This window comes from Pteropus vampyrus, unplaced genomic scaffold, assembly GCF_000151845.1.
Source record: "Pteropus vampyrus isolate Shadow unplaced genomic scaffold, Pvam_2.0 Scaffold892, whole genome shotgun sequence".
NCBI classification, from domain to species: domain Eukaryota; kingdom Metazoa; phylum Chordata; class Mammalia; order Chiroptera; family Pteropodidae; genus Pteropus; species Pteropus vampyrus.
The window spans coordinates 121,673-149,362 of NW_011889673.1; the positions used below are offsets into that span (position 1 = coordinate 121,673).

General features: G+C 38.4%; 1 protein-coding gene across 1 annotated transcript in view; it reads right to left on the reverse strand.

The window, feature by feature from the left end:
• The window catches only part of MMP20 (matrix metallopeptidase 20), a 37,768-nt gene extending 12,244 nt beyond the window's left edge, over positions 1–25,524 (reverse strand). The window contains exons 1-8 of the mRNA XM_011386064.1: positions 25,392–25,524; positions 18,609–18,856; positions 14,398–14,546; positions 12,527–12,652; positions 11,567–11,728; positions 9,226–9,367; positions 1,324–1,460; positions 574–730 (exon numbers count right to left, since the gene is read on the reverse strand). Of these exons, the coding sequence (XP_011384366.1) occupies positions 574–730; positions 1,324–1,460; positions 9,226–9,367; positions 11,567–11,728; positions 12,527–12,652; positions 14,398–14,546; positions 18,609–18,856; positions 25,392–25,517 (1,247 nt within the window). The 5' untranslated portion in view covers positions 25,518–25,524. The remainder of the gene's footprint in view (positions 1–573; positions 731–1,323; positions 1,461–9,225; positions 9,368–11,566; positions 11,729–12,526; positions 12,653–14,397; positions 14,547–18,608; positions 18,857–25,391) is intronic.
• Between the last annotated feature and the right edge of the window lie 2,166 nt (positions 25,525–27,690).

Genomic DNA, 27,690 nt, shown 5'->3' on the forward strand with positions numbered 1-27,690 from the left:
ATGACATATGACACCTTATTCAGATCTGCTTATGATAACCTTCTGCAAGACAGGCATGTAAATTATCCATGAAGTACTTTGGATAAGAAGAATCTTCATGTTCTAGGTAGGAGAGAAAAACTTAGCAACAAGGCCTTTTCCTTTTAGCAGAACTTTCCTCTAAAGATCCCCACAGTCATGACACGTTCATTTTGCACAAAATCACAGCGTATTCTGGAATGCATTGGTACTCACATAACAGGGAACCAGTTCTCCCCTCAGGCATTCCCAGTGTATTTGGGGATGCTGCATCCACTCTTTTAGGTCACTGGGGGTCCAATTAATGAGTGCATTGAAAGATCAGGATGTTTGGTGTCCTAGAGACCAAAGAATAGGATCATTGAATTAATGTTTCGCTTATCATTTGGATGGTTCCATATCTTTGAAGATAGTGTCGACCATCAGTAAATGGCACCCCAGTGGCCAAGAAGAGTCACTAGGCCTATTGCAAACTTGCCTTGCATTCATTTCTGCAAAAGGTTTTTTTCTTTCTCATTGAATACATCTGGACAATCAAAAGGAGAAAATCCATACCTGTAATATTCATCTCCCACAAAGAAAAGGGTCTTCTGCGCATCCCTGAGATAGACGGCAGCATCTATTCGCTGCACATACCTTGGGAACCCAAAGTCATAAATAGTCCGCGGAGGACCTTGAATTTGGAATCCTCTTGTTATCCAGTAGTGGGGGCCTGAAAACAGAAGTTAAAGTTTACAAAAACTGTACCACTTAGCAATGCACTTCACTCGTGAGCATTTCTGTGAAGCATCATAAATGGGGCTAGTTTCTGGGATATTTGTCATGGCTATAACCCAACAAGAGATATAAGCCTCTAGCTATTCAATTCAGCAAAAGACTTAAAATTTGCCCCAAAGGCATCTCTCCACCACAAATAAAACAAAACAAAATAAAACACTCTGGCATAGAAGCAAGGATATTGTTTTCCTCACACTGGGTTCCATGTGGGCTTTTGTTAATTAGAGGCTCTCAGGACATATGCCATGTCACTCTGATAGAGGTCCTTGTTTCTAGCTCCCTGGGCACTGTCTCAGTGTGGAGCCTCTCGAGGGTAAAGGTTTGGATCTGAGAAAGCCATGATTGAGATAGTCATTATCAATTCTGTCATTGTTACAATATAGTGGGGTGGCATTTCATATCTAACCTGAGGAGGAGGTGACCGAAGCACACTCCACGATCACTGAAGAGACACTGACAGTGACAGATGTTTCAAGTACCCTGGGCTCTGCACCCTGCCATTTTCTTTTCTGTGGATCTCTAGGGTACCTTTAAAGAAGTAAGCGGTGCCCCTCTCAGCCACTTCGTAAGCTGCATCCACATTGGACATAAGCTGGGGGAAGGAGCTTGTAATGGTGCTGGGCCGGATCCCTGCCATCAAGTGAACCTGCCGACGCCAGAAAATCCTATTGGGCAATCCAAAACAAATCAAGATCAAGGGTTGATTTAGATCTTAAATTGAACTTGGACTGAAATGTACTGCAAGCCACACTTTAGAGGCCATTTCTAAACGCCTCTTGCACTTGTCTTGTTTTTAACAACGCAGATTTTTGAGCTTAGTAAACAGTTTCTTCTCCTTTTTTATTTTTTAAGCATCTTTACAATCCCTTTTGCTTCATTTATTTAAGGATGGTGAAAATATTGATGGACAGAGCAAGGAAATGACATCAGTGATTTACACATTCAAGCTGTGCACCTTCCTATTTGAAATATCATTTGAAGGTGCACAGCTTTCCCTTCTCTAGTCTGATTTTTAAAAAATTAAAATCTCACAAAGATAAATATGATCCAGGTAAACATTATGAATATTATACAAACTTTGTGGTTGGGAGATGCTGATTATTCCCAGTAAATACAGTAAAAACGTTGACAATTATAAATTATCATGTTGCATATATACTTATCTATTGAAAGTGTTTGTATTTTTTAACTTGATAGCTAATTAACAGAAAATCTGGTAACACACAAATTAACTTAAGGTTCAGCAACTCATGCATCTACTTTTCCAACATTATTTCCATAAAATTATGGCAGTATACGCGATGGTTATGGGCTGAAACTTTCAATGTAAATATGGTCCATTTTGATTTTTGCAGCTAAAAATAATTTTATAAAATATGAATAGTTTACTTGACTCCATGGAAGGTAGAATCAATACAGAAAATTATTCGTGGACAGAGAAAATGTAATAAAGTTTTGACATTTAACTTTCCATGTAGTTAGTGTAGGAATTCCTCAAATCTTATGTTGAGTTTTCCTATTCAGTTAATTTAACAAATATTTATGGAACATCAAGAATGAAACATTGAACAAGATCCAGGCCTTGCCATCAAGAAGCTTACAATCTAGTAGTAGAGACAGATAAGTAATGAGGCAATTTTAATTCAGAGTGATCATCAGTTCTAAAAGAGTTAAATTCATGATGTTCTGGGAACACACAGTGGTACCCCATTTCACTTAGAGGTAGGCTAGAGTTCCAACTGACCAGCATCTCTAAGCCTCATTTTTATCATCTCTTAAATGCAAATAATAATACCTGGCCTATCTCATGAGACCATTATGAAGATCAACGGAGACAATATATATGAAAGTGCATTATAAATATTATATTTTATAATTATAAAAATTATTATTTGCCTTGGCCTTAACTACCCATTCATTGGACACCCACCATACACCACACACAATTGGCAAGAGTCAATTTAGGGTATACTGCCTGGCCCCAGGCCCTACACATCACAGCCTTACCTAGAACACATGTATTACCAGATGAAAAACTGAGAACAAGAAAGGATTATGGGCCCATATTTCATCTGGTTGTTAAGAGGAGATAGACCTGAATTAGACTTCAGTTGTCTTGATTTTCATTACATACCCTATCTTACTACTTGCTCATTCTCAGCCTTGTGATCTTTGGTTTTTCTTTGTTTATAACTTGTCTAGTCAAACCTAGCTTTTTCTGAAGGCAAGAGGGACAGCTTTCCTCTGCTCCTTTTTCTCCACCACAAAATGAGCACAGGTTTGGGTATCCAGAAGAATCCAATAATAAAAATAGATAAACAGATCATGTCAATAGTCCATAATTTGATCTTTGATAAGGGAGGCAAAAACAATGGACTAATTGGGAACTTGAATAGGATTGTGAAAAGTAAGTGTTTTCCAATTAATTTAATTCAATATGTAGTTCTGAAATGCTGATTCCGTTCAAGTCACTGTGCTAGATACCTACTAAGACATGAAGTGTGCATTTCTGGAGATTATAATGGTGGGGATGAGGAAGTAGGGAAAGCAGGCTGGAGGGGGAGCAGATACATCCTCACTTAACTGGGCTCTGTCTGAATTACGTCTCTGATGAGGTACAGCTGACTTTCTCCCAGGCACCTGAAGCTGGGATGTGTTTCCTTTCATTTCTCATTAAAAATCAACAAGTGACTCTAGGCAAAACTGAACCCTATTTTTTATTTGAAATTACAAGACATTGATGTCTCGAATGATTCAATATGGAAGGTAGTAAAGCATAGTGATTAAGGGTGCAGGCAAACTGAAAAGATACATTTGGAACTTTTTACTGGTGGTAGAATCTTAAATTCCTTACTAAATAAACCCAAATTTAGGATGCCGTGGGTATTGTGAGGATTAAATAGAGGTAGACTAGTCATTCTAAATCAAAAATGATTTTGTGCCTAGAGGACATTAGGCAACGCTAGTGACAATTTTGATGTCACAACTAGGACTGAGTCTAACGCGTAGAGGCTATGGCTGTTGCTAAACATCCTACAATGCACAGGACAGCCTGCACAACAAAGAATTATCTAGGCAAAATGTCAGTGGTGCCAAAGTTGAGAAACCCTGGTTTAAATACTGTTGTTAGAATATAATATAATGTATACACTAAATGCATAAGGTAGAAATAAACTCTACCCATCATTTATATAAAGTATCACAAATTCTAAAAGGAATCTATAATCATGAAAATTTTCAGTAACTAATGAAGAAAAACTATGTCTGGTGGGTAATAAAGCAACAGAACACATACTTAGAGGATTTACAATCTTAGAGCTATAGATTACAATAATAAATGAATTAAAATTAATAAAAAAGAATACAGTAAGTAACCTTATAATACATCTGTAAATGGATTTAAAACATAAGCCAAAAAAAAAAAAAAATCTATGAGCTTGTTAGAAAAGAATAGCTGCAGGATGTATTGTAACCAGTAATAGAAACAGACAAACAGATCATATCAATGGTCTGTAATCTGATCTTTGATAAAGAAGGCAAAACAATGGAATTTATTGATATTATAGACCTGCTGATTAGATATGTAGCTGCACTGTTATCTTTGTGTACCCAGGAGCCAGCACTGTGCCTGGTACATAGTCAGGGCTCAGTAAATATTTGTTGGCAAAATAAATGGGTGCCAGAGGGTTGAGTGGAACTTATTTGATCATTGATTTTCATATTCTCTGGAATTTTCATTCCCTTTTACTAAAGAACAGTGACTGATTCATTAAGTTTGAGATTAGGTCACTGGTAACCTTCGCCTGGTTTCTTGCAGCTCTTTGTCGGTCCTGTGAACTTCTTGGGGGCAGGGTCATGTTTTACTCATCTTTTAGCATAGTGCCTGGTACATCCTGGGACTTGATCTATGTTAAACTTTTTTTTTCCTTTTTTTCTAATACCCAACTATCGTGACTCTCCACTTTCCTAAGCTGATCCCATCAGTTGTTCATTTTCAGGAGATGCCTTCACCTCCTGTTTGCTGGACTATCAAGATAATTCAGCATGATTTTCCATCCTTTTCAACCCTTTCCTCTCCTTGACTTTGTTCTTCTCTGTCTTCCTACTTTGATGGGAAAGAGGTATTTTTCTTCTTCCTATCTTATTGATGCTCACAATTGAACTGCTGCTCCTCTCCCCTGAGATTGGTCAATGTGGTGCAGTAAGAGAAGCAAAGGGTGCTTGAAACCTTGTTTATCATTGGACATGTGACCTCATGTGAGTTGCTTACTTTTTCTGAGACTCAATTTCCTTCTGTCAAATAAGACGGAGAACATTAATAATGTTTCCGCTAATACTTCAAAGGATCAATTGAGATATTACATATGAAAGCATTTTATAAACTCTTGACTAATTTTACAATTTTTTTAGATACTTGAAAAAGACATGTTTCGCTCTACAAATTTATTAATTGATGATATGTAAAACTTAAACTTAGAGTATTATCGAATAGCTAAGTTTTCTTCTAAATTTGTCTCCTTGATATAAAATATTTCTGTCACTAGAAACTTTGAAGTATAAACTGTTACATCATTAGCTGAGAAGCCATTCATTTTGAGGGGTTCACTAACCAGAATTGCTTATATCAGAATACTTTAGAGGCCAAGAAATCAACCAAACATCATCCATCTCACTGAGTCCAAGCAAAATATAGCTTGTAAAATTAAAAACTCATGGTGAGACAGTCAAAAATAGTCAAAGCATAGTACCCTTAAATGAGCATTTGTAACCCTCTGAGGAGATAATAAGCCATAACCTGTGAAGACGTGAAGGTCCTCATCAGCTCAGCCTGGGGGAAGTTCAGAAGAAATGAGTCAGAGTTTTTAGTGCACTTCTCTGCCTCTTTGTCTAAATTCTTAATACATAATAGAATCTGCCTAAGTAAATATAATGCCATTTGTTGACTTTCAATGATGCAGCCTTATAGAAAAGACATATCTCCAGACTGTGAAGGAGGAAGACTTCTGCTTCAGTTGTGCCGGCTTCCCTCAAGCCCATGGAACTATGGGAAATGCTAGATTCCAAACATACTGTCTCATAGTAGTGGTTACTGAGTTTACTGTCCTTCCTTCCCACAGTTGACCCTGATGCCTCTTCCAGCTATTATCTTGACTTACACTCCTTCGTTATCAACAAGATTCTCAACAGAATGATCTGGATCTACCATCTCCCTGTGCTCCCCACAAATTGTTCTTTCATTCCATATGTACTGGCTTCCTTCCTCACTACTCCACTGAAACTACATTCCTTAATTATCCTGGCCAGTCAGTCCCTTTTCTTCAGTTTTCTGTTGACTTCTAGCAGCATTTCCACTGTAATTCACCTAAAAAAAAAAAAAAGCCTCTTTTCTCTAATTTATTTGGGGCTCTACCTGTCTCTGAGTCAAGTAGACTTAGGTTACAATTCCAGCCATGATAATAAGTGTGAATTAAATGAATAAGTGTCTATTAAATGCTTAGCACTATAAATGATCACGAACTGTCAGTTATCATTATTATTAGAGTTTATTTTCACATCTTTAACTGTCTCCTCCATGTGGGAGATCCCATACCCTATGAAGCCTTTAACTATGACCTCTCCTCTGAGTACTAGCTTATTCCTGTAAAACCTCACAAGAATCTTCACCACCTGAAATTTGACACACCTAACATTGAGTTTTGCTTCATGTGCCCCACAAATCCTGATTTTCCTATCTACGTGGATGCTGCTACTACTTTTGACTCTTTCTTTTCCATTGTTCTCCTCACCAAATTAGTGTCCAAGTCCTGCTGGTGACTCCTTCAGAATGCCTTTTCCATTCACCTTTCTCTTCGGTTCCTGCTTGCATACCCTCAAAAATGTCTTTGTTTGCTCTCTAAGATACATAACATCTTTCAAAGTGTGAAAGTAGTGATTGACAGCTTTATCTAAAAAAAGAGAATCCTATTTTGAAAATAAAACAGAATTTGGAGTTGCCTATCAAACATTTACGGGAAACTTCAATAGTCTAAGAACATCCTCCTCCTTGTGGCTATTAATAGGACCTGCAGGCCAAGGGCAGCCTGAGTGCTTTTTTTTTTTTTTTTTAACTAACTCAGATGCATACCAGTCAAAAGGCATAAGTTCACTCAAGTGAAAATTTAGTGCTCCTCTTGGGGCATAGTCAGAAAGTTTTCTATGTGAGTGACAGAATCGACTCAGGACTGGGAGTCAGAAGACCCGGGTTGCAGTGGAGGGTTTGCTGGGCTGAGAGACCTAGATTTCTTGTCTCTAAAATGAAGAAGTTAGACGTGATCAAACTTTTTACTACGCCATTTGTAAAATGTTATTTTTCTTCTAAAGCCTATAGCTGATTTTGATATTCTTGATTTTACCTTTAAATGATACTGTGTAAAACCCAGAGTAATCTGAGAGATGCAGATATAATTTTGGTATGACTGTAATTCGGTCATTTCCCTATTCTCTTCCCTAAATGCCTGAGGAAATCTGAGATAGTCTCAATATTTTGTCATCTATTATAAAGAATAAATATATGTGAATTAAATATATATATGTGACTTTCAATTTATTGTAGCTGAAGTTTATTTCTCTTCAAACAGAACATTTTAATGTACTGATGTGCCTTTGTACAATATGGAGAATATGTAACAATCTCATGGTGACTGTAAAAGGTACTGCATTCCATTTTGCTTTGGAAACAAACCATGTGGTTATTACATCCACAGTTTGAAATGTCTCAACAGACTGTTGTTGGTGATGGGGAATTCCAGTCTTGTGGGTGGGAGAGAACAGACTGGGAGCTCTTTCATAATGGCCCCCAGGTTGCCATTGTAGCTGTGACTTGAAAGAATTCTTTGTTCTTTGTCCAGGCTTAGCAAGCACTTTGGGACTTTTGGTGACAGCTGGGAGGGGATCAGAGCTATAGGGTCATGGGATTCTAGCTCTGGAGGCACTAGAGCAGGGAGTTAGGAGCACAGGTCCTGCCATGTGATAATGTAGGTGAGGGTCCCAGTTCCACCCCTCACTAGCAATGTGCTCTTGAACAAGTTGCTTATCCTTTCTGGATCTTATAAAGAGAGAATAATAATTCATACCTCACAGTGTAGTTGTAAGGATTTGATAACAAAGTGTGCAGGTGGTAAGTACTGAGCACACTGAAGTCACTATTAATATCATACAACACCTCATCTTAAAATGGAGAAAGAGAGATTCAAGTTCCTATGGAGAGTTAGTGGCAAATCCAGTGCTGGAAGGGGACCACTCCTGACCCCCTGTCCTCCTTCTAGCTCTTTCTAGTTCTTTGGGATTACCTGCCCTACCACAGTAGGTCATCAAATCTGACAGAAGAGAAAATGAGAAGGTGATGACTAAGCAGATACATGTTAGTCAGCCATCTGTTTTTCTGTATCTCTTCTTAACCACTCATTTCTAAATGTCTCTTGCATCTATGCCTCCTTTTCTATTTTGTTGCTACCCTCAGCAGTCAAGACTTTGTCAAAAGATATATTTACTTAACAGTAAGTAATTACTAAATGTTCATAGTTTGATAGGTAGAGGGTTTTTAAACATCTTTTTCCTTTTTGTTTTTCAAAGAAAACAATTATAATTGCATGGAAGGGAGTAATATCTTTGACTGCATTGTCTCCTTTGCCCCTATCACAACCACCGTGGTTAGCATCTCATTTCTTTATCATTCAACCAGAGCTGTATGCACATATGTGGGCAATGTAAAATCTGACAGCCTTATCCTTTAGATGAAACCAGCATTACGTAGCATGGTGTTCCAGGCTTCTCTTGCTCTGTGCCTTGCCAATTGCTCCTGGGCCAATGTTCATTAATTCCATTTCAGTTTACTTTTGGTAATAATCAATAATAGGTGTTAATAAAAAGAATCAATAATAAGTGTTAATAAAAGAATCAACAAAAGTAAATAATAATGAATATACCAAGTTTCTAAGCCTCAATCCATTGTACGTATTTTATGATTCCTACTCCTAAATATTTATTGATCATTCGCTATGTTTTTGGCACATTGCTTGCCCAAGGTCACCTGATTAGTAAGAAGCATAGTCAGAATTTAAATCATCTTAGTCTGATGCTAAAACCTGGGTTTCTGGGCTCTGTTCTAATTTCCTTTTGAAAAGTGGATGCCCATCCATTGTTAAAGATTCAGTTTAAGCTGTTCCTAATTTTTAAAAGTGAGAAATAATCTAGATGTTCATAGGATGGGTTTGGCTAATTGGGTAATGATATATCTATTCATTGGAATATATATACTTATATAAAATGAAGACGAAAATTAAAATTCTTTGACATGGAAAGATGAGACACTGTTGAATGAAAAAGGTTTATAAATCATTTTCGTCACACTTCTAGGACAACTTTGTTGTCTAAAGCTCGGCTTGGGCTTACCGGTCCTTGAAGAATAAGAGCTCCTTCCCCAGCATTGTCACTGCATCAAAGGACGAGCTGGAGTCACAGAGGTCGGGGATGGAAGGACTATGAGGTGGGGTGTGGGGCACAGTGGGTTTTCCCGGGAATGTTTTCCGAGGTCCTAGGATTCAAAGTGACGTGGTCAAATGTTGCCAGGAATCTCGAGTCTGCACACTTCTGCTCCAGAAACCCACTTTCGCCTCATTTGACAAGGCGATAAAGAGCATGGTTGTCGATGGCAGGCAGACCTTGGTTTGAATTCCAGCTTCACTAGTTGCTGAGTTGTGTGATAAACAGGCAAATAATTTAACCTCTTGAAGCCTCGGTTTCCTCATTAGCAAAATAGGAGGGGCAATAATAGTACCTACCTCAGGTTTTTGTGAGAATTCACTCTACTAAAAGCACTTCGTAGAGTGTTTGGCATATAGTAAATGTTCAAAGAATGGTAGCTATTTGTTTTTTATTACACATAACTTCTTTGGTAGTGATAGGCATTCCAAATTAGAAATGTATTTTAAAAGTTGCCACTTATGGTTTCTTTGTAACTAAGTTCTATGTTCTCAATAAGATTATAACTTTCTTATGTGTTTTTGTATTATTTTCATCCACTTTTGGGCATCCTGCACTGTGCATAAACCTTTTATTAGGAACTCAGGAAAGTCAGAGAATTCTTGTGGTATTGAAGTACACTGAAGGTGTTTACTATTTAAAGATATCTTCTGGTGAATCCTCTCGTAAAACAAGGGCCTGCTTCTTGGGAGAGTGGCTGGTGAGTTTTCGTCTCCCATTCTGCACTCCTGAGGACCATCTGCCAGCTACAGAAAAATGATCTGCAGCTGCCTGAGCCATTGCCCCTGGCAGGGCCCCGCTCTTGGTTAAGTCTTGTGAGGCGGAGTGAGGTGGAGTGAGGCTTTGGGAAAAGATCAGAAACTGGAAAATGGTCAGATCAGAAATGTGCTACCTTTTTTTCAACACTTACTAGGTGCCAAGCACTCTGCTAAGGGTCAGAAGTGTCAAGGTGGTCAAGAGTGGGTGATGGGCATGCTCCCCGGCAATATAAAACTAAGTATTTACATTTTGTTCACCTGTGCAAAAATGGCCATGTCAAAAGATATGCTTCAGCTCCTGACTGAGTGACTGCAGCCATGAGAATGGTGGTGAGTTTCCAATACACAAGGATCTATAAACAGCAGGCAAGTATTTGGGCTCAGTCCTTCTTGGTGACCCAAGAGAATTGCTTTCCATTGGAGGCCTGCCACTGGGTACTCTGGAGCCAAGTTTCCAAAATGGAGACATTCACAGTACTTTTTACTGTTTCTCAAAGGAGGAGCAGAACTATCACCTACCCCCTCTCTGAAGTGGATAGAGCTGGCCAAACACTTCTTTGAAAAAAATTTGTCTTTTATGTCTCAGATGAAATACGACTGTTTGCACATGTGTGTGCTCATTTCTAAACAGCCAGATGGGCTGGCCGACGTGTAGAAAGGCGTGGGGGGTCTGGGCCCCTAGGCCCTTTTCTAGGCTGAGAAAATGAGGAGAGGCTCCAAAAGTAAAGGCTGAATACCAGCCTCTGAGTCTGAAGGGAAAATCAGTTTCTAGATTTTTCTGCCTTTTATCCATTAAAAAAAAAGTGTCAAGTCTAAGAATGTATCAAGATTGCTTCTCATGAATTAACGTATTTGTCTTTCTGTTAAGGAAGATTTGATATAGAGTTTCTAATAATCCTTTACCACCTGTGAAAGAATGTTAACATGAGATAATTTTGAATATTTTGGGATACTTACTGTCTTTGAGTCTCAGCTTTCTCAGCTGTCAAATGAGGAAAACATTTCACATCCCACAGGCTGGTCATGAGGATGGTGTGGGATGACTCATGACATTGTTGTAAATTGCAGATTGTCTATACAACTGAGTGGTGTAGTTATTATCATAATTGCTGTTTTTAGGAAAATAAGGTCACTTATCTACAAATGGGTAAGCACCATATATATATGAACAATAAAATATATTCATTCTCTCTCAATGTCTAAATCCTGACCTATACACTTAAAAAACAGACAAATGATTATATTTTCTATCGCTGTCAAGGGACCAATATACTCTAGAATAAGGACGTAAAATTTAATTGCACATCTTAGAAAAAAGCAATATTCATATCTGGTAAATAAGCTCTTCACAAGAGGACACAGTTGGGGCTGCTGTCTCTAGCTTCATCTTTACCTCCGCAGGTTAACTCCTGGCAAAGTATACTTTCTCTAAGTTGGAGACTGAATGCCTGTTAATTTCAGAGTTAGTCATCAAAGAAGTGTAGCGATTGTACCGTATAATGCCTGGATCCCTTTCACATCATCCTTGGGGAGGTGGAATCCATAGGGATTCTGGTACTTATAAGTTGGGTACATCAGTGCCGAGGAGTCTGTGGAATGGGCCAGGCCCAGTGCGTGGCCAAATTCATGAGCAGCGACAGTGAATAAATTGAAGCCTAGACAATATGAGAGAGAAAAAGGCAGCATCAACACAGGGTTTTATTTTCAATATCTTCCATATTTACAGGAGAATTTATGCCCAAATCACAGTTAACTAATTTTCTTTTCATAACTGGACTATTCAAAGGTTGGTAGGTTATTCTGTCACTTAGTTTGCTAACTTTAGTCTAGTTCTTTCCCCTTTAGCTAGGAGGTTTGAGGTTTGGAAGAAAGGAAATGGAAATCAGCTCATTTTGTTCCTTGTCACTGATGCTTGGCAGATTGATGAAAAAGGGATCTAACTAGAGCTAATAGTGGCAAAATGATAATAGTGGCAACAATACATAGATTTAGGCCACAAGTACTTTACTAGTTCTCTGCTATTACAGCCTACTCCTTTTTATTCACACACATTTCACACTGAAGATTTTCAGATGACAGGCATGATATTCTGGAACTTTTATACCCACCCCCATCACACTTCTTGGGAGAGAAGCAATTCCTTCAGGTCATTTTGAATGTATAAGTAAGAAACAATAAATACTATGTCATTGAAAAAAAAAGAGCGGTGTGTCGAGGAGGGGATGGCTGCTTTTTGAGATTATGAACCAGAGATCAGACAAGTCTACAGCATGAGACCAAGGGTGGGTCTTTTCCCTTATGGTGTTCCCTTTTGGATTTTTGGCTTACTTGTTTTTCCTAGCCAGCCCCCCTAGTTAAAGGGTGGCTTGGGACGTTGAACCTCAAGGTTTCATGATGGAGGCCCAGAAGAAGGTACAATATTTTCCAGGTTATGGTGAATTGTGCATATATACCATTCTTTCCCATAGTCCACTTCTCAGCATTGTCGAAATGTGTGTCTCCTCCCAGGCCTTCTCCAGGTGCAAATGCATGAGCTAAAGTCCCTCGAGGCCCATCGAATGGGTAGGAATCCCCGTGATCTAAATAAGTGGGGAGAGATGCCAATAGTATTTAGTCTCTCTAACAGTTTGGATGGGTGCATAACATTACAGGGAATGGAAAACTTTTTGAATAGCACTGACACTTCTCATACAGAGAGATTTTCAATATTCATTTTTTTATAATAAGAAGTTCAATGTTAATGACTAATCTGTCCATTGGAAAATTAAAAGGGCTATTTTGTATTTTAAAGATTGTAAGCATTAAAAATTAAAAAACTGTTCTGGTATTGTTTTTCTTGTGATATCTGTTAACTGACATGTGGCATACTGCGAATTGTGCCCATGCTGTAGATTACAAAAGAAGAAAACACAGATGGTCATTCAATAGCAACCTCGTCCACTGACTTGAATGTGAACATGTTGGCAGAGTGAAGCTCTCAACATTTGATTCAGCTAAGGCAGTAATAGTAAACTGAATAAGTGTGTGCTTTGTGTTTCTACAGCACAGTACAATATAATACAATTTAAGGAGTGTCAAACAAAGTTCTTTGTAATTCTGATATACTTTCATGTGTAAAACTCATGAAAGTAATAAAGGTGTTTATAAAATCTTAACTTTTAAAACTTTATATATTTTTGTTTTATTATTGACATTTAATTAACAGTTTGTTACAAATTTAATAGAAAAGGAAGAAGAGTAAAATGAGGGATATTAGTGAGGATACACTGTTTTATTACGAACCAAAAAAACAAGTTCTGGTGTGTCATTTTCTAGGTTTAGTTGCAGTGTGGCACCTGGTTAAACAGCATCACATCCCTGGTTAGCTTGTGTTTTATAGGATAGGGTACAAGTGTGAAAGATCAAGAGAGAGCCAGATGTTAACTCCATGGCCCGCAAAGCTGCTATGAGCCACACAGTCTTGCCATTTTACTGCAGGTGACCTGATTCTCTGGGAGAAGCAGGATCCACTATGGGCCATCTCTAAAGGGTTCACACTCAGGACTTGCTTGATTTTCTCCCTCCTAGCTTCAGATTAAAATTAAGTCAAGACTTGAAACAATAGAAACACCTGGAAATGTTATCCTTGGAGAGGAAGAGGCAGTAGAACTCACTTACCTTGACTATTCAGAAGCTAAGAAAAGAAAGTAATTTCAAGACCTTTCCTTTGTCTTCTAACTAGATATGCTTCTCTGAAAAGGGCTCAGAGCGCTCCATCAATCCCTATGCAAAGTTATGCCTCTCCTCCTTACCAGGGTGGGTGAGGAATGGAGAAGTGAGCAAGTTGGAGGCAGGCCTGGTCATTCCCAAAGTAGTCTGCAAGTGGAGGTGAGACAGCAACACCACTCTCCCACCCATTGGGGCAGGAGGAAAGCTGTCAAGGCTGCCGTGGAATTTATTTCAAGGTGGGAGATTCTTGGCTAATACTGAAGGAGGTATATAACAATGAATATCATCATGGAAATGGCTAGGTCCTCTGGCCTCCCAACCAGTGGGAAAGCTAAATCTGACAGAATTTGTCGCTAATGTGGCAAAACCATGATAAAAGCTGAGTCCAACGTACAGCTCAGTCTAATGATGACAAGAAATGCTGAGAATTCCTCTGGTTCTATTTTCTGGCCAGATGAAGATCATGACTTCGCCATGAACTTGGACTCTGCCTCCTATCACACCACTGTGTGAAGAAGTATTGTGCTGATCACTTAGATTAAATATTGTAGTAGAAAAAGTATTAGGACATTTCTCCTCTGGATCAGAAGACAAAATCCAAGAAGCACTACAGTACCTCCTGTTTCAAAAGATATCATAATATCTGCTTCTCCTGAATTTATTCTCACAAAGTTCAGAGGGACGGCGCTACTCCAGGCCCGCAAGGCCATCTCTATCGCTTTGTCCACATCAGCAGAAGTCATGGAAGATGTGTATTTGGATATTCTGTGAAAATAGAAGGGACATGTTTTTCTTTCAGTAAATGCTCCTAGGTGAAAAAGCCAAGAATTATTTCGTTTGTATTGAAAAATGAAAATATTGAGACATAAAACTGAAAGCAACAAACAAACAAGACAAACAAACAAAACTCGTAGATACAGACAATAATTTAGTGGTTACCAGAGAGAAAGGGGAGGGGAGAGGTAGGTAGCAAGGGTAAATGGGTCAAATACATGGTGATAGAGGAGATTTAACTTTGGGTAGTGAACACAAAATGCAAATGGATTTTATACTTGAAACCTGTATGATTTTATTAACTGACATTGCTCCAATAAATTTAATAAAAAATAAAATAAATAAAAAATGAAAATATTGATGTGAATTTATAATTCATATTTTTTCCCAAATAATAATTCTCATTTTGCTTTCATATTTGTTAAATTACTGAAACATGTTAAACAATAAAAAAAATAAAGTAGAGAAATGAAAGAGCTGAGATAATCTGGTGCTGAAACAGTTGAGCTTTCATTGTTATCAGGTTATCGCTAATTTTAAAGAATAATACCTTGAGTAATATTACAAGTTCCAAGAAGTTCATTTTCCCTAATGTGGTTTTGAGAAGGGATCACTTTTTCTTCATAAGGGACTGAAAATTTTCAATTGTAAAAAATAAAAATGTGGAGTTTTGTGGTTTTGCAAATTCTTATGCAAAGACCATCGGGATTTCTCCAGGGCCTTGGGGGAATGTTTTCCTTAAAATAGTACATTCTTAAAGAGGAACTGTTAGCTCTAAACAATGAGGCTCATTTGGTCTGAAAAAGGCTTGAGTCATCAAGTCCTGGAGTGACAACGACATCTGCAGGCGGAAAATATAAAGGTTTTTCTGTTGGTTTGTTTCATTTTTTGTTTTGTTTTGTTTCTTTTTCGGACAAAGAGCAGGTAAAGAGAGACTGTTGGTGGTTCTCTAAGACATGCTTCTCTGGAGTCTAGGGCTGGGGCATTTCTGGCAGCATGTGAAGGAAGGGCTGGAGAGAGGAACTTTCTTCCACCTGGGACCTTGGGCTGTGATGGGATGGATAATGGATACAGAGTGAAAAGCTAGGTCTGTGAGAGCCAACCCTGAGACAGGACGGAGCCTATTTTCTTTCTCTAGCTCCTAGTCCAGTGTCTTGTACATAGTAGGTACTTAACAAATATACTTGATAAATGGATGAATTAATGAATAAAAGCTAGTGATTTTATACTCTGTGGTTCTCAAATTTTAGGACCTGTGGTTAGCTACCTAGAGAGATTTAAAAATACACAGGTGTGATCTAGAAATCTGCATTTTAACAGATACCCTGGGGTTATTCTGATGCAGGTGGTACGGTCTAAACCAGAAACCAACAGAGGTAATCCTAGGGGCCCAAAAGGAAGGGACCATGTCCCACAGAGAGGATGGTAAATAGCTCAACTCAGTGCTGGGTTGGGAAGGAAGATTATTAACTCCAGGGGTTGGGACCGAGAGGAAGGAGCCTCAGTGTTGAAGCGGGAAACCAGAAGGACCCTTAAAGGGACCAGTTAATACTTTCAAAATATGCCAAGCCCACTGCATAACATGAATCTGTGATTTATCATGATTCTGTGTAGCAAGTACCTTGAAATTCCCTCACATTCTAAACAAATCAGCCATATCTTTGAGCTGATGCTGTGTTGGGTGGAAGAAGACAGAGACAGAGAAAAGAAGAGCAGCAGAAAAGAACATGGAGAAAAGTCATGACCCAGAGTCTAGAGAATGATAATAGTCATAATAGCTACGATTCTTTGAACACATACTAAGGCCTAGACTCTGCTCTAAGCACTTTTTAATGTTATATACCACCTAATCCTCACGACACTTTAAGAGTTAATAATAATGATCAACATTTTATGATTAGGATTTGAGCCCAGTTCTATCTATGATGTACATAAGCACCATGATATATTATGTCTTTTTTAAATCCTCTGTTTTAAGAAGTTATTCTGGGATCTAGACTCTCCTGAGTGGGTAGGGAAGTTGTTCAGGAGCAAAAATGGATGGGCAGTGTGAGTGTGTTGAGGCAGTTTTGCGGCCACCCAACTTCTTACAAGAATATTATATGTCTTCCAGTCCCAAATTTCCTGATCTATACAACTTGTCTTTGCAGTGCATACTCAGACCAAACTTTTGTGACACAGTTTATTTTAAGAAAATTATGGAAAAGACTCCGTGGATTTATATAAAAATTTCCAGTTTTACCCTGAATCATCTCATAATCATTGTGTGTTCAGCTCCTTATAGATTGTTTTTCCATAAAAGGAACAAATGCTTTGATTTTTGTGGAATTCTTTTGCTGAAGCTTAATAATTATGTTCCCTGCGCCACCTTATGGGCTCAAAAGCTCATAGCAACTAACAAGTAGCCTGGTTTGGGTCTCATTGGATCACAGGGACTAACCGGCGTACTGGCACAGTTTAACAACCGGATCTATGACGAAAATTCTTGATTTGTAGGGTTTGCCGATTTCCATATTGTAAACACTCCCAAGCTACCAACTTGCCACTACTGAGCACGAAATTGGGAAGAATTGAGCAACAGCACAATTTCACCATACAAATAAAATAGATGTAAATGTCTTTGTGAACATAGATTAAATATAGTAAAATAATAGAAAAGTGGTCTTGATTACCTTCGCTTTTTAATATAATTAATTGTAAGTTTATATAATTTAATTTTTAATAATGGCTTTGTTTAGCAACCAGCTCACAAAATTCTTGGAAACTTAACAACCGTCTACAAAATTGAAGACATTTAAGGATTGGCTCTTGTGAGCTGTTAGTAGCCAGCGCCAGCACATAGCTTCTGGGACTATTTAACAGTCCATCCTTTCTGCATTCCCAGATATCGACCAGATGTGCTCATCCAAAAAACCAAATCTGTTGCTTACCCTGGCCTGGCTCGCCATTGCCCTAGGAATAAAGACTAAACTGCTTAGCCTCACATCCTAGCTGCCTTCCCGGCAGCCTCTCCAGCTTCCCTTCCCGCCATTCCCCTTCCTGCACCTTCTACTCCACCGCAGGCACTGCCTTCGGCACGGCAGCCTGCACACTGTTCCACTCCTTGTCGCTATTTGCTTGGTCTGTTTTTCGACTTGGAAAACCCCTACGTTTGCGAGGCCTGGGGCAAAAGTACAAATGGAGGCTGCCTTTCTTCTCCGATGCCTCGGAGCTAGGCATGAGCTAGGCCCACACGTCCACGTGTGGGGTTGCTTGCCTCCAACCCCCTAGGCATGAGCTAGGCCCACACGTCCACGTGTGGGGTTGCTTGCCTCCAACCCCACCTTTGGGAGGAGGGGCGGGCACCATGCATGGTCCAGCCGACTTTGCTCCAGGCTGCTGGGCAGGCATTCCCGTGCGAGGACCTAGAGCCCACAGACGATATAGGATCTGGTTGGGGGTGTCCCCGTGCGTTACACAGAATCCTTGTTTAGGGCAGGAGGAGCCAGAAGATGACCAGGGAGGGCGTGCTAAAGCTTGGAGGTAGAGGTGGAGGGGAGCATAATGTGGAGAATGGGGAAGCCTGGGGCTAAGGGCCTACCGAGAAAGGACAATTTATCTTCCAAACTGAACGCCTCCAATTTACCTCCAATATTGTATGGCTATAGTAGACACTAGAAGTCATCAGTAAATGATTTTCTAAATCTGTGAAAACATTTTATTGATAGGTGAGTTTTAGCATACCCTTCTGATTGAATGGGGTTGTTTTAAGAGAACTGGTTGGTTCTATCAGATTATTAACCCTAGACTAGATTATTTTTCTTTAAAGATAAGTGTGTTGTCTGGTAAAATTGTAACGCCTAAGATGGTCGGCCATTACAGTAATCCTGAGGTCATATTTTCTAGTGAATTCTTCATTGTCATTGTTTAAAGATTGGACCTAAAAGTTCTTTTTTTTTAATGGTTGTGATGAATCACGATATTTATACAGATCAGAAAGAAGGTATTTTTAAAAGAAAAAAAGGAAAGAGAGAGTATTTCTCTCTGAATTTGGAAAGACTCCGATCTCATTACCTGTATGTCAAAGTATTTTTTTTCCATTTGGGTTCACCTGGGAAGAGGCGGTAGTTCGCCACATCAGGAACTCCACAGCGAGGTCTTTTGATCACATCCATTGTGGTCTGGTCTAACTTTCCGGTGACCCGGAGGCCAAAGAACGCTTGCAGCTCCTTAATCTTCTTTACCATGGAATTGCTTCCTCGTGCAACCACCTCGCCAATCTGATGCCCTCCTTTCTTTGTGTAATACTTGTCAAGGTACGCCTGCAACGGAGAGGCAGGCTGACACATCTATAGCATAGTCTCTGGGAAATACTCAAGCTCAGGTTAAACAGGGACAATACTTTCCTGATGTATAAAGAAAATAGTGTGTAGAGCATATCCCCATTTTTGGAAAATATATTTGCATAGATAAAGCTTAAAAAGATAAACGGTATGCCAAATTATTAACAATAATTAGCTTTTAGTAGTGGAGAGCTTAGATTCCTTTATTTATTTATTTTGCTCACGGGCATTTTATAGTTTTCCTACAATAAAAGGATATTTTAAGAGAGAAAATTAATGGAAAATGAACATTTTCCCCGTGGATAATTTTTCGTCTTTGATAGTTGAATCCAATTTGCAAAACAAATGATTCTATTTCTCTGGTAAGCAGTTGTTGGTATCATATTTTCATTATAACATTGTGCAAAATCAGTGTTTTTAACTCTCAGAGGCTTTATATTCCAGCCTCTCATCTTATACAAAGGCAGAGGGTCAATCTGTTTCCCAACTGAGGCTTTTAATCAGTTCAGGTGTGTTCAGTATGTGGGGTTAAACTTGTTTTCATGGGGCTGGTTTCCTGGGACAAGCTCTTTGTCCCTTGAGTCAAGTAAAATGAATCACACATTATAAAATTTCATTTGCACATTAAAGCTTAAAACCTCTAATATATCATTCGAAGCACTTTTCTGTGACGGCTTAAATGAAGTGAGTGAGGCAGGGTGTTGCAAATGCAGAGTCAGAGCCTGCTGCGGGTCCAGAAATTTCACTCACCCAATTTGTTTCAGGAAAATAAACAAAGAGCAGCTAAAGATTTATATATATACACATATATATAAACTTATATTTATATAGGGTATATTTATTGTATATAAAATAATTTATATATCATATTAAAATGATATATTTATTTATATACTGTATAAATTGTCTATTTTAAATTTATGTTATATATAAATATTTTTCTATATAAATATATTGGCAGCAATCTTAATATCTAATAGAGAATTTGTTAGATATATTATTATATATTCATGTGAATTAATACTAAGCCTCTACTAAGATCACATTTTTAAAAAATATTTAATGTCATGGAATAATGCACTCAATATAATGGCAATATACTGAGAAAAGCAGAGAAAACTTTATACAGATTAGAATCATTTCATAAATAAAATAAACCAAATACATGTGTATTTATATTACATTCATCATATATGTGTATTAATCTAATAATGTTAATTTGTATATTAATATTAAAATTAAGATACTAATTGATATATGGATAATATATGTCATATATAGTAAACATGAGTAACAATGGAAGGAAATATGTCTGCATATTAATCTTGTTTACCTCTGGGTTATGGGCAACAATTTATTTTTGATCTTTACCTATATTTTATTTATTTTATATCTTTTCCAAAATTTTCTGCTATGAACATGGACTGTAATTGTTAAGGAAAAAAATAAAAAGGTGTAAGACTTGCTCACTCATTTGGACAAGGTGCTCTGCTTCCTTTTTGTGGTGTCAACCAATCCTTGCTCCCTACCCTGCTTGTGAGAGAATCTCATTTCCCTGACGATAATTTTTTGTACAAATCTTAATGAGATGAGAACCTAAAGGAGGGAAAAAGGGAGGCAGCATGGAGGGCCAGGTCCCGAAGCCTGGATGAGGCACTCTGAAACAAAAGTGTGGCTGTTTGGTTCCCTGTCTATCTCTGGTTAGGCCATCTTAAATAAGCATTTTATGTTTGTGATCTTTTTTGCAAGATGACGTCTGAGCCATTCCTGTTTGCTCAGGTTGATGTTGCGATAATGTGATGCTTGCAGTAAATCTGAATTCTGCTCTTCAGAGGTAAGCTCTGCACAGAAGACCAGATACTCCTTATTTTCTGAGACAGTTTTGATTTCAAATATTTTGTTCCCTTGTTAGGTCGTATGTTGCACTCTATATTCTGATTTTGGTTTCACACAATATAGTCATATGAGGGAGGATGCTCATGGTATATTAAGTGGAAAGCAGGTTTATAACTACTATTATAGAATAAGCCATGTTTGTCAACAAAAGTGTGTGCCTGTGGATATACACACACGGATAGTCATAATCTGGGACTAAGGTGAGGAAGTGGGGGAGTCACCAAAAACTCAGTAATCAAGAAATATAACATTTTAATGCAATATTTAAAGGATTAAAATTAATGCAAAAAATTCACGATGCACAAAATATCAAAATTTTAAATAAAGACAGTGTTCACCTCTCCCTCACCCTAGTTCTGGCTTCAGTCATAGAAAAGTGTTTTGAAGGATACAGACTGAGAAGTTCCAGTGTTTATGTCTTAGTGATGGAACTGAGAATATCTCTTTTTTAGTTATATATGTTTTATAATTTTTCTACTCTGAATATATACAATTTTTACAATAAAACATTTTTCCTTTAAAATCTGCACAAGGTGCTAGATCTATAGCTCACAAGGTTTAAGGCCAGTAATAAGAGATAGGATGAAAACAGTGCCTTTTAATAAGATAAAAAAAAATTAGAAACTATCCCTGCTTAAAAAAGAGAACAAATATTGGTCACTGCGGTGCTCCCACAGGATGTGGTTCTTATACCAGCAAATGCCTGTCACATTGCCCTGATGTCCATCACTTTCTCATAACTCTGGCTTGCTTGGCTGCAATCTCCTTCCCGTTGGGGACCATGACTCCTTCCTGGATATGGGCCTTGTGCCTGACATGTTCCAGGTGCAGAATAGATGTTCAATTAATATTTGAGCTCTTTTTCTTTAGACCAAATATGAAAGTATGCTTCTATGAGGAATTATCAGATGTTCTGCGGTACTGAGAGCCCAAATCATTCTGGAACTTTCTTGCCAAAATTATTGACAAAGTTTTAGCATGCTTTTCAGAGACAAAATGTTCAATTAATTGTGTTTGTGTTAATACTAACATTTGCCTGCTGTTGGCTCAAACCTGATTGTGGCACTGGGTCAAAGATTCCAGGACTCGCCAGAATTTTTCCATTTGCCCTTCACTCTTCTCTCTCCCCGACTGTTAAAATAACAGGATTTTAGGGTTGGATGTCAGGTGGTCTTCCCTTTACTTCTCTTCCAAAGTTTGATAGAGAACATTTCTTTCTATTTTGGCTAAGTCACAGAAAAGGAGTTGTGAGAACTGTGTGGTAATCCTAGGTTCTAACAAGTTTAGGGCAATTTCTTTAATTTCTTTTGGTTTCAGTTTTCTCATTTATAAAATGGGGTTAGTATCTGTCTTACTGACCACGGCAGTGTGAGAATCCAATGAGGTCTTCACTGTGAAAATGCTTTTAAATGTATTAAAATACTTTAAAATGTATATCCTTTTACTCATTAATTCCACTTCTGGAAATCTATCCTGAAAAAATAACCCTTTAGATTAGGCTGATGTATGAAGACATTCACAGCAATGTTCAAATGAAGATCATGTGTCTAACAAAAGAAATCATTAAATAAATTACAACTCACTCATATTCTGGAATATTTGTAACTTTTTAAAATGATGTTTATGAAAATAGTATAAAAATCAAAATTTTCTATGACATGATAATCAGTACAAAAGGTAGGAACCAAATATAATAACGACTTAAAAATATCTTTATGCACAGAAAGTAAAATGGTAGTAAAAACACCTGAATTTAACAGATCGTATTTGAAAGAGTTTTATTATTTATTTTCTTCATAAGTTAATAATCAGAAAATTTATATTATTTTTAAGGGCAATTTAATAACTTGTTTTAAATGCTGTATTGTTATTATTAATTTTTAAAAAACAAAGAAACTCATAGAATAGAACTCTAGATTAGGAGACTAAGTAAACATTTTATCATTCCATTATTTTGAAGCTTTTATGTTCATCAGCAAATTAGAATTTAAAGGATATAAGTGGGTATTAAATAGATCAACTAAAAAAAACTGTTCGTCTTTTAGAGTGTAAATTATTGTGTTCGTTGGCTTGGGAAGAAGCATATGGTACATGGAAACATTGCCTGTCTGGTGTTTCCAGGCACAAGAAGCCATTTGTTCTCTCTCAGCGAGTGATCTAGAAAGAAGAGAGCAGTGTGGAAGCCGCTTGTACTGGCATGGGCTTCCAGGCCCCAGATGATCTGCCGGCCTTGCCTGTCTCTGGGCCTCAGCCAGTACCCTCTTCCTGTGGTCTCTCAGCTCTTGCCACATTAGCCTGATGCTCACATTCAAGCGCCTTCATCCACAAGCTGCTGTGTTTGCTGTTTTTCTGCCCAGACTGTTCTGTCTCTGGATCTTTACATGACTGGCTCTTTCATGTAGTTCAGGTTCACCTCGAATGTCATTTCTTCGGAGAAGGCTTTCTGGATTACTGAGGTGAAAATGCTCCCCCACCCTACTGTCCCAGTCATTTTCTATTATCCTAGTTATTTTTCCAATCTCACAGCACTTTTTGAAATAATCTTGGACACTTGTTGACTGACCGCTTGTTTATCTCTTCCCAGGACCTTCCCACCTCCTCTGTCATCCCCAGGTAAGTGCCATAAGAACAGAGACTTGACTTGTTTTGTTCACTGATGTTTATCCAGTACTTAGAACAGACCCTGGCACATAGCACGCAGTAAGCAGTAGATAAATAATTGTTGAATGACTGAACTCAAACTACCTATTTTCATGTCGTTTCATTCGTTGTATTGTAAGGCTGCCAAAGTTGTTATGTGCTTCTATAAACTATAAGGTGGGTCCCAGTGACTAGAAAAAAACATTAATTTTTTTCTAGTCACTGGGACCCACTTTAGAGGTCTGCCCAGATCATTCCTGCCTGCTAAAGAGCGATACATATTCCTGCCCAGGGCTGATAACTGGGCCGTGGCAGGCAGGAGAAGGTGCAGTTTGCCAGGTGGCAAGGTGTTGACAAGTTTCCTCGGTCCTCTGTCAAAGGTCTTTCTGAGAATATGTCATAAGGGAGACTGAGAAGAGCTGACTTAAGGGATTAGTAAGGATCCCCAACATTCCAAGGCTACCTAATTCTTTCTAAATACTCATAGCAAGGATGGCTTTTCTCACATCTTTCTGGCCTTATTCCTGCATATACTGCTCAGGTGTCAGTTAATTTTTTTTCTGTAAAGAGCAAATAGTCAATATTTTCGGTTTTGCCGTACTCCATTGCAATACAAAAGCAGTAATAGATGGTATGCAAACAAACAGGCATGGCTGGTATTGCCGATGGCCGTGATTTGTCTGAACCTGGATTAGAAGGTCGGTCTTCAGCCACCTCAGATCAGTTCTGGCTCAGAAGGTCACAGAACTCCATAGTTTTTGAATCAGAATGGCATGAAGCTGGGACAGAAAATTACATCTGGGGAGAAGAAACCCAAAGCTAGGTGGCAGCAGTGAAATATAATTTGAAAAGAGACCTCAATGTTCTGAGATATGTTATTTTGAATTTAATTCATCTAAAAGTGGGCTCAAGTCAAAGGAAGTTCAATTCAACAGGCCTGTATTTGGCATCCAGTGTACTATTTATATGCAGGGCTGATACTGAAAATATTTATTGGTATGGCAGCGGGACTGACCAATTAGAATGGATGAACAGTGTAAACAACTGTAGGGACACGCTGGTGCGGGTATGTAGGAGAGAAAAACAGCTCTGAAGTGCACCTGAGGAAGTAGTACACAGTCGTAGCCTGGCAGGTAGGAAAGCACCTCAGAGGCAGGGCTAATAGTCGCAGATATGCTGTCATTCTTGAAATAGAAGCCCTCGTGCAAAAACATTTCATCCACACACCTTTCACTAACGTTGGAGGTTCAATCATTAGAGACTCATTTCTTTAGGTTAAAGATTGACACTTACCTAGTAAATGCAAAAAATGCTTAGAAGCAAATATACATTGAATCACTTAGAGTCACACATATTCTTTGCAAAAATTCTAGTATGAATTATTTGTATCAGATCCTTTCCAACAGTCAGTTGGGAGAGATTTTAAAAAGCGAAAAGACAGAAAGTTTAAATAAATAAAGTACGTGGGGAATATACTTTAGAGAGGAAAGACTCTCAGATGAAAAGCAGTTAGGCATCCTGGAAAAACTTGGTTCATTTTAGATTTTGAACAAGTTTTTCGTGAGTACAAGAGGTCTGCTAGGAAGTTTAGCACTATATTTACAACCCATCTCTAGTGTGTGAATCTTACACCTCATTTTTTATTTTTCTACCCTTATCTTTCTCCTATATTAGTCCTCAGATACTGCTTTGATCTTTTTGTATTGCATATATTTTTTTGCAAGCCACCTCAACTTCCATAAAAAGCAAGATACCTAGATAAATAGTTGTTCACTTATTTATTCAGTCATGCGACACGTACACCTAATGTGCGTTAGACATCAGTCTTAGCTGCACAGAAGACAGTATCTATTAGACTTCAAAGGACGTATAAGGTGATTTTAAAACAATAATAGATTTTTCCTTATTTTCTCATTATACCCTTTTGGTTTTTCCAGGGCAGGAGGAGGAAGAGGGAATCTTGCAAAGAGTCACAAACCTGTAAGAGGTGGTAGTTGTTCCTTGAGGTCCTGGGGGTGGCTGCAAATAGGGAGGGGGCTGCAGTGGAAAAGTTCAAAGCCGTGACGAGGAGGAGAGCGAGGCCAGATGCAGGGAGCACCTTCATCTCCTCACAGTAGCTTGGTAATTATATTAGCTTGGGGGACAGCAGACAATGCACGTTGGCACTTCGACCTTCAGTTGCTTTTATAGAGTCAAACAGGTCTGGACCCTCAGAGCAAGGATGATTCATGTCTCAAATGGTAATTATACAGCTCATTTTTCTCCCTGATGATGGGGTAACACAGTGGTACACAGGAATCAGGGAAAGCTTCATTCTTTGTGATTTACCAAGTCACAAAAAGAGAAAAACAGTCACTTTTAATGAAGTTTGTCAGCTACTTACACAAACTGGGGTAAACTTGATTAATATGAACCCAACTCAACTGAAACATTTTGGAGGCCTTTCCCATTCTGATTACAGAAAAGGTAAATGATTAGAATATAATTTAATTTGTCCTCAGTAATTCTGGGATCCCTACACATTCAATCCAATCATCTGTGTCTTCTGTATCTACCTTGATGTTTCCCAGTAACGAATGCTGTTTATAATGATGGTTCTGAGGTATATAAGATACTGAATCATTGAGAAAACATTACATTATATTGTGCTGACTTAGGGTGGAAAATGAACTGATAACTGTTAGAAAATTAGCACAAGAGATATATTTTAGTTAACCAAGACATTAGAAGGCACTACCCATTCTCTGCTCACTCTAGTTAACTGGGATTATACTCGTTTCCCTGGCTGTGATTAAGATTGATTGTGATCTAGAGATAGCATGGAGAAATGGTGTTTATGGTGGGAAAAGCACTTTGGCATCAGACCAAGATTACATTTTTTATTTTATTTTATTTTTTTTAAAGATATTTCCTAGCTGTGTGACTTTGGGCAAGTTATTTAACTTCTCTGAACATCAATTTTTTTTAATCTGCAGAAGACTGATAACAACATGCTATGTAAGCTCTTCAGTATTACAGGGATAGCATAGCATATAGCATGGTGTCTGCTGGTACCACTTGGCATTCAATAGACACAGGTTCAAATCCTAGTTCAGACACCTGTCCTTATGACTTTGAGTAGGTTAATCTCAGTTTTGGTGTTCTCATCTCTAAACTAGCGGAAAAAATACCTACTTTGTAGGATTGTCATAAAGGAGTAAATCAGGTCATAACAGAGCCCTTAGAGGAGTACTCAGTAGACATTAGCTCTTATAAAATAATGTTCCAATTTATCTTTTTACTTTGGTGTCAGGCACCTGGTAGGCTTTTAATAAACATTTTTTGAATGGATGAATGGATGACTCCATTAATGACTTTCCAAGTGTGATTACTGGACCTGCTGCATCACTATTACCTGGAAACACTGGAAATGCAAATTCTCAGTCCCTGCTAAGACTCACTAAATCAGAAACTCTGGGAATGGGGCCCAGCCGTCTCTGTTTTAACAAGCCCTCCAGGTAATTCTGATGCATGCCCAAATTAAAAAACCACTGGATTAGTAGAGTAAATAAGACTTAAGGGTCTGGTATGAAATAAAAACATGTATAAAAAAGTGACGAGAACATCCTAGTCACAGAAAGTATTAAATACTGGCCTTGCCTTCCAGAGCAGTGTGTTTTAGTGGTGACATACCTGGTATTTGAAAGTCATTTGTGAAGTCTGTTACAAATAATTTATTACTAATACCTGTTAAGCCATGAAAGTATGTGAATGACTTACCTTCGCATTTAGACTCAATTCAAGGTTATTTCCTAGTGATCTCTCACTCCCACTCTTTTCTCTCACTGTTGCATTCTGACATACTTTCCTGAATGGAAGAGAAAATGATGGAGTTAGAGCTGATGTGTGGGGTCTAGTGAACAATCCCAGGTACTCAAGTTTGTCACACATGTAAACATCATCTCTGTCATGTACTCTGAGACACACAACACATGGTTCTCAGGAGAAAAAAGAAAGAAAACCAGAGCTCTAGCAGACTCCTCTGACTCACTAAATTGTATGCTCCTTGAAGACTGTGATACAAAAGTCATGGTCAAATTTCCCCCCCCTTTAATTCACCCCCCTCTTCTACCCCTGACCTATGGATGGAAGAGAGGGGTGAATTTCCCCTTAAGAACTGGATCTCTGAAGATGGGTTGTCTCCTCCCATGCACTCACGGTGTGCACCCAGGGCCTGGTGCCCTCCGGGGCCTGGCGCACCCGGGATATGGTCTGTGGCTCCACCTGGGGCGCAAACC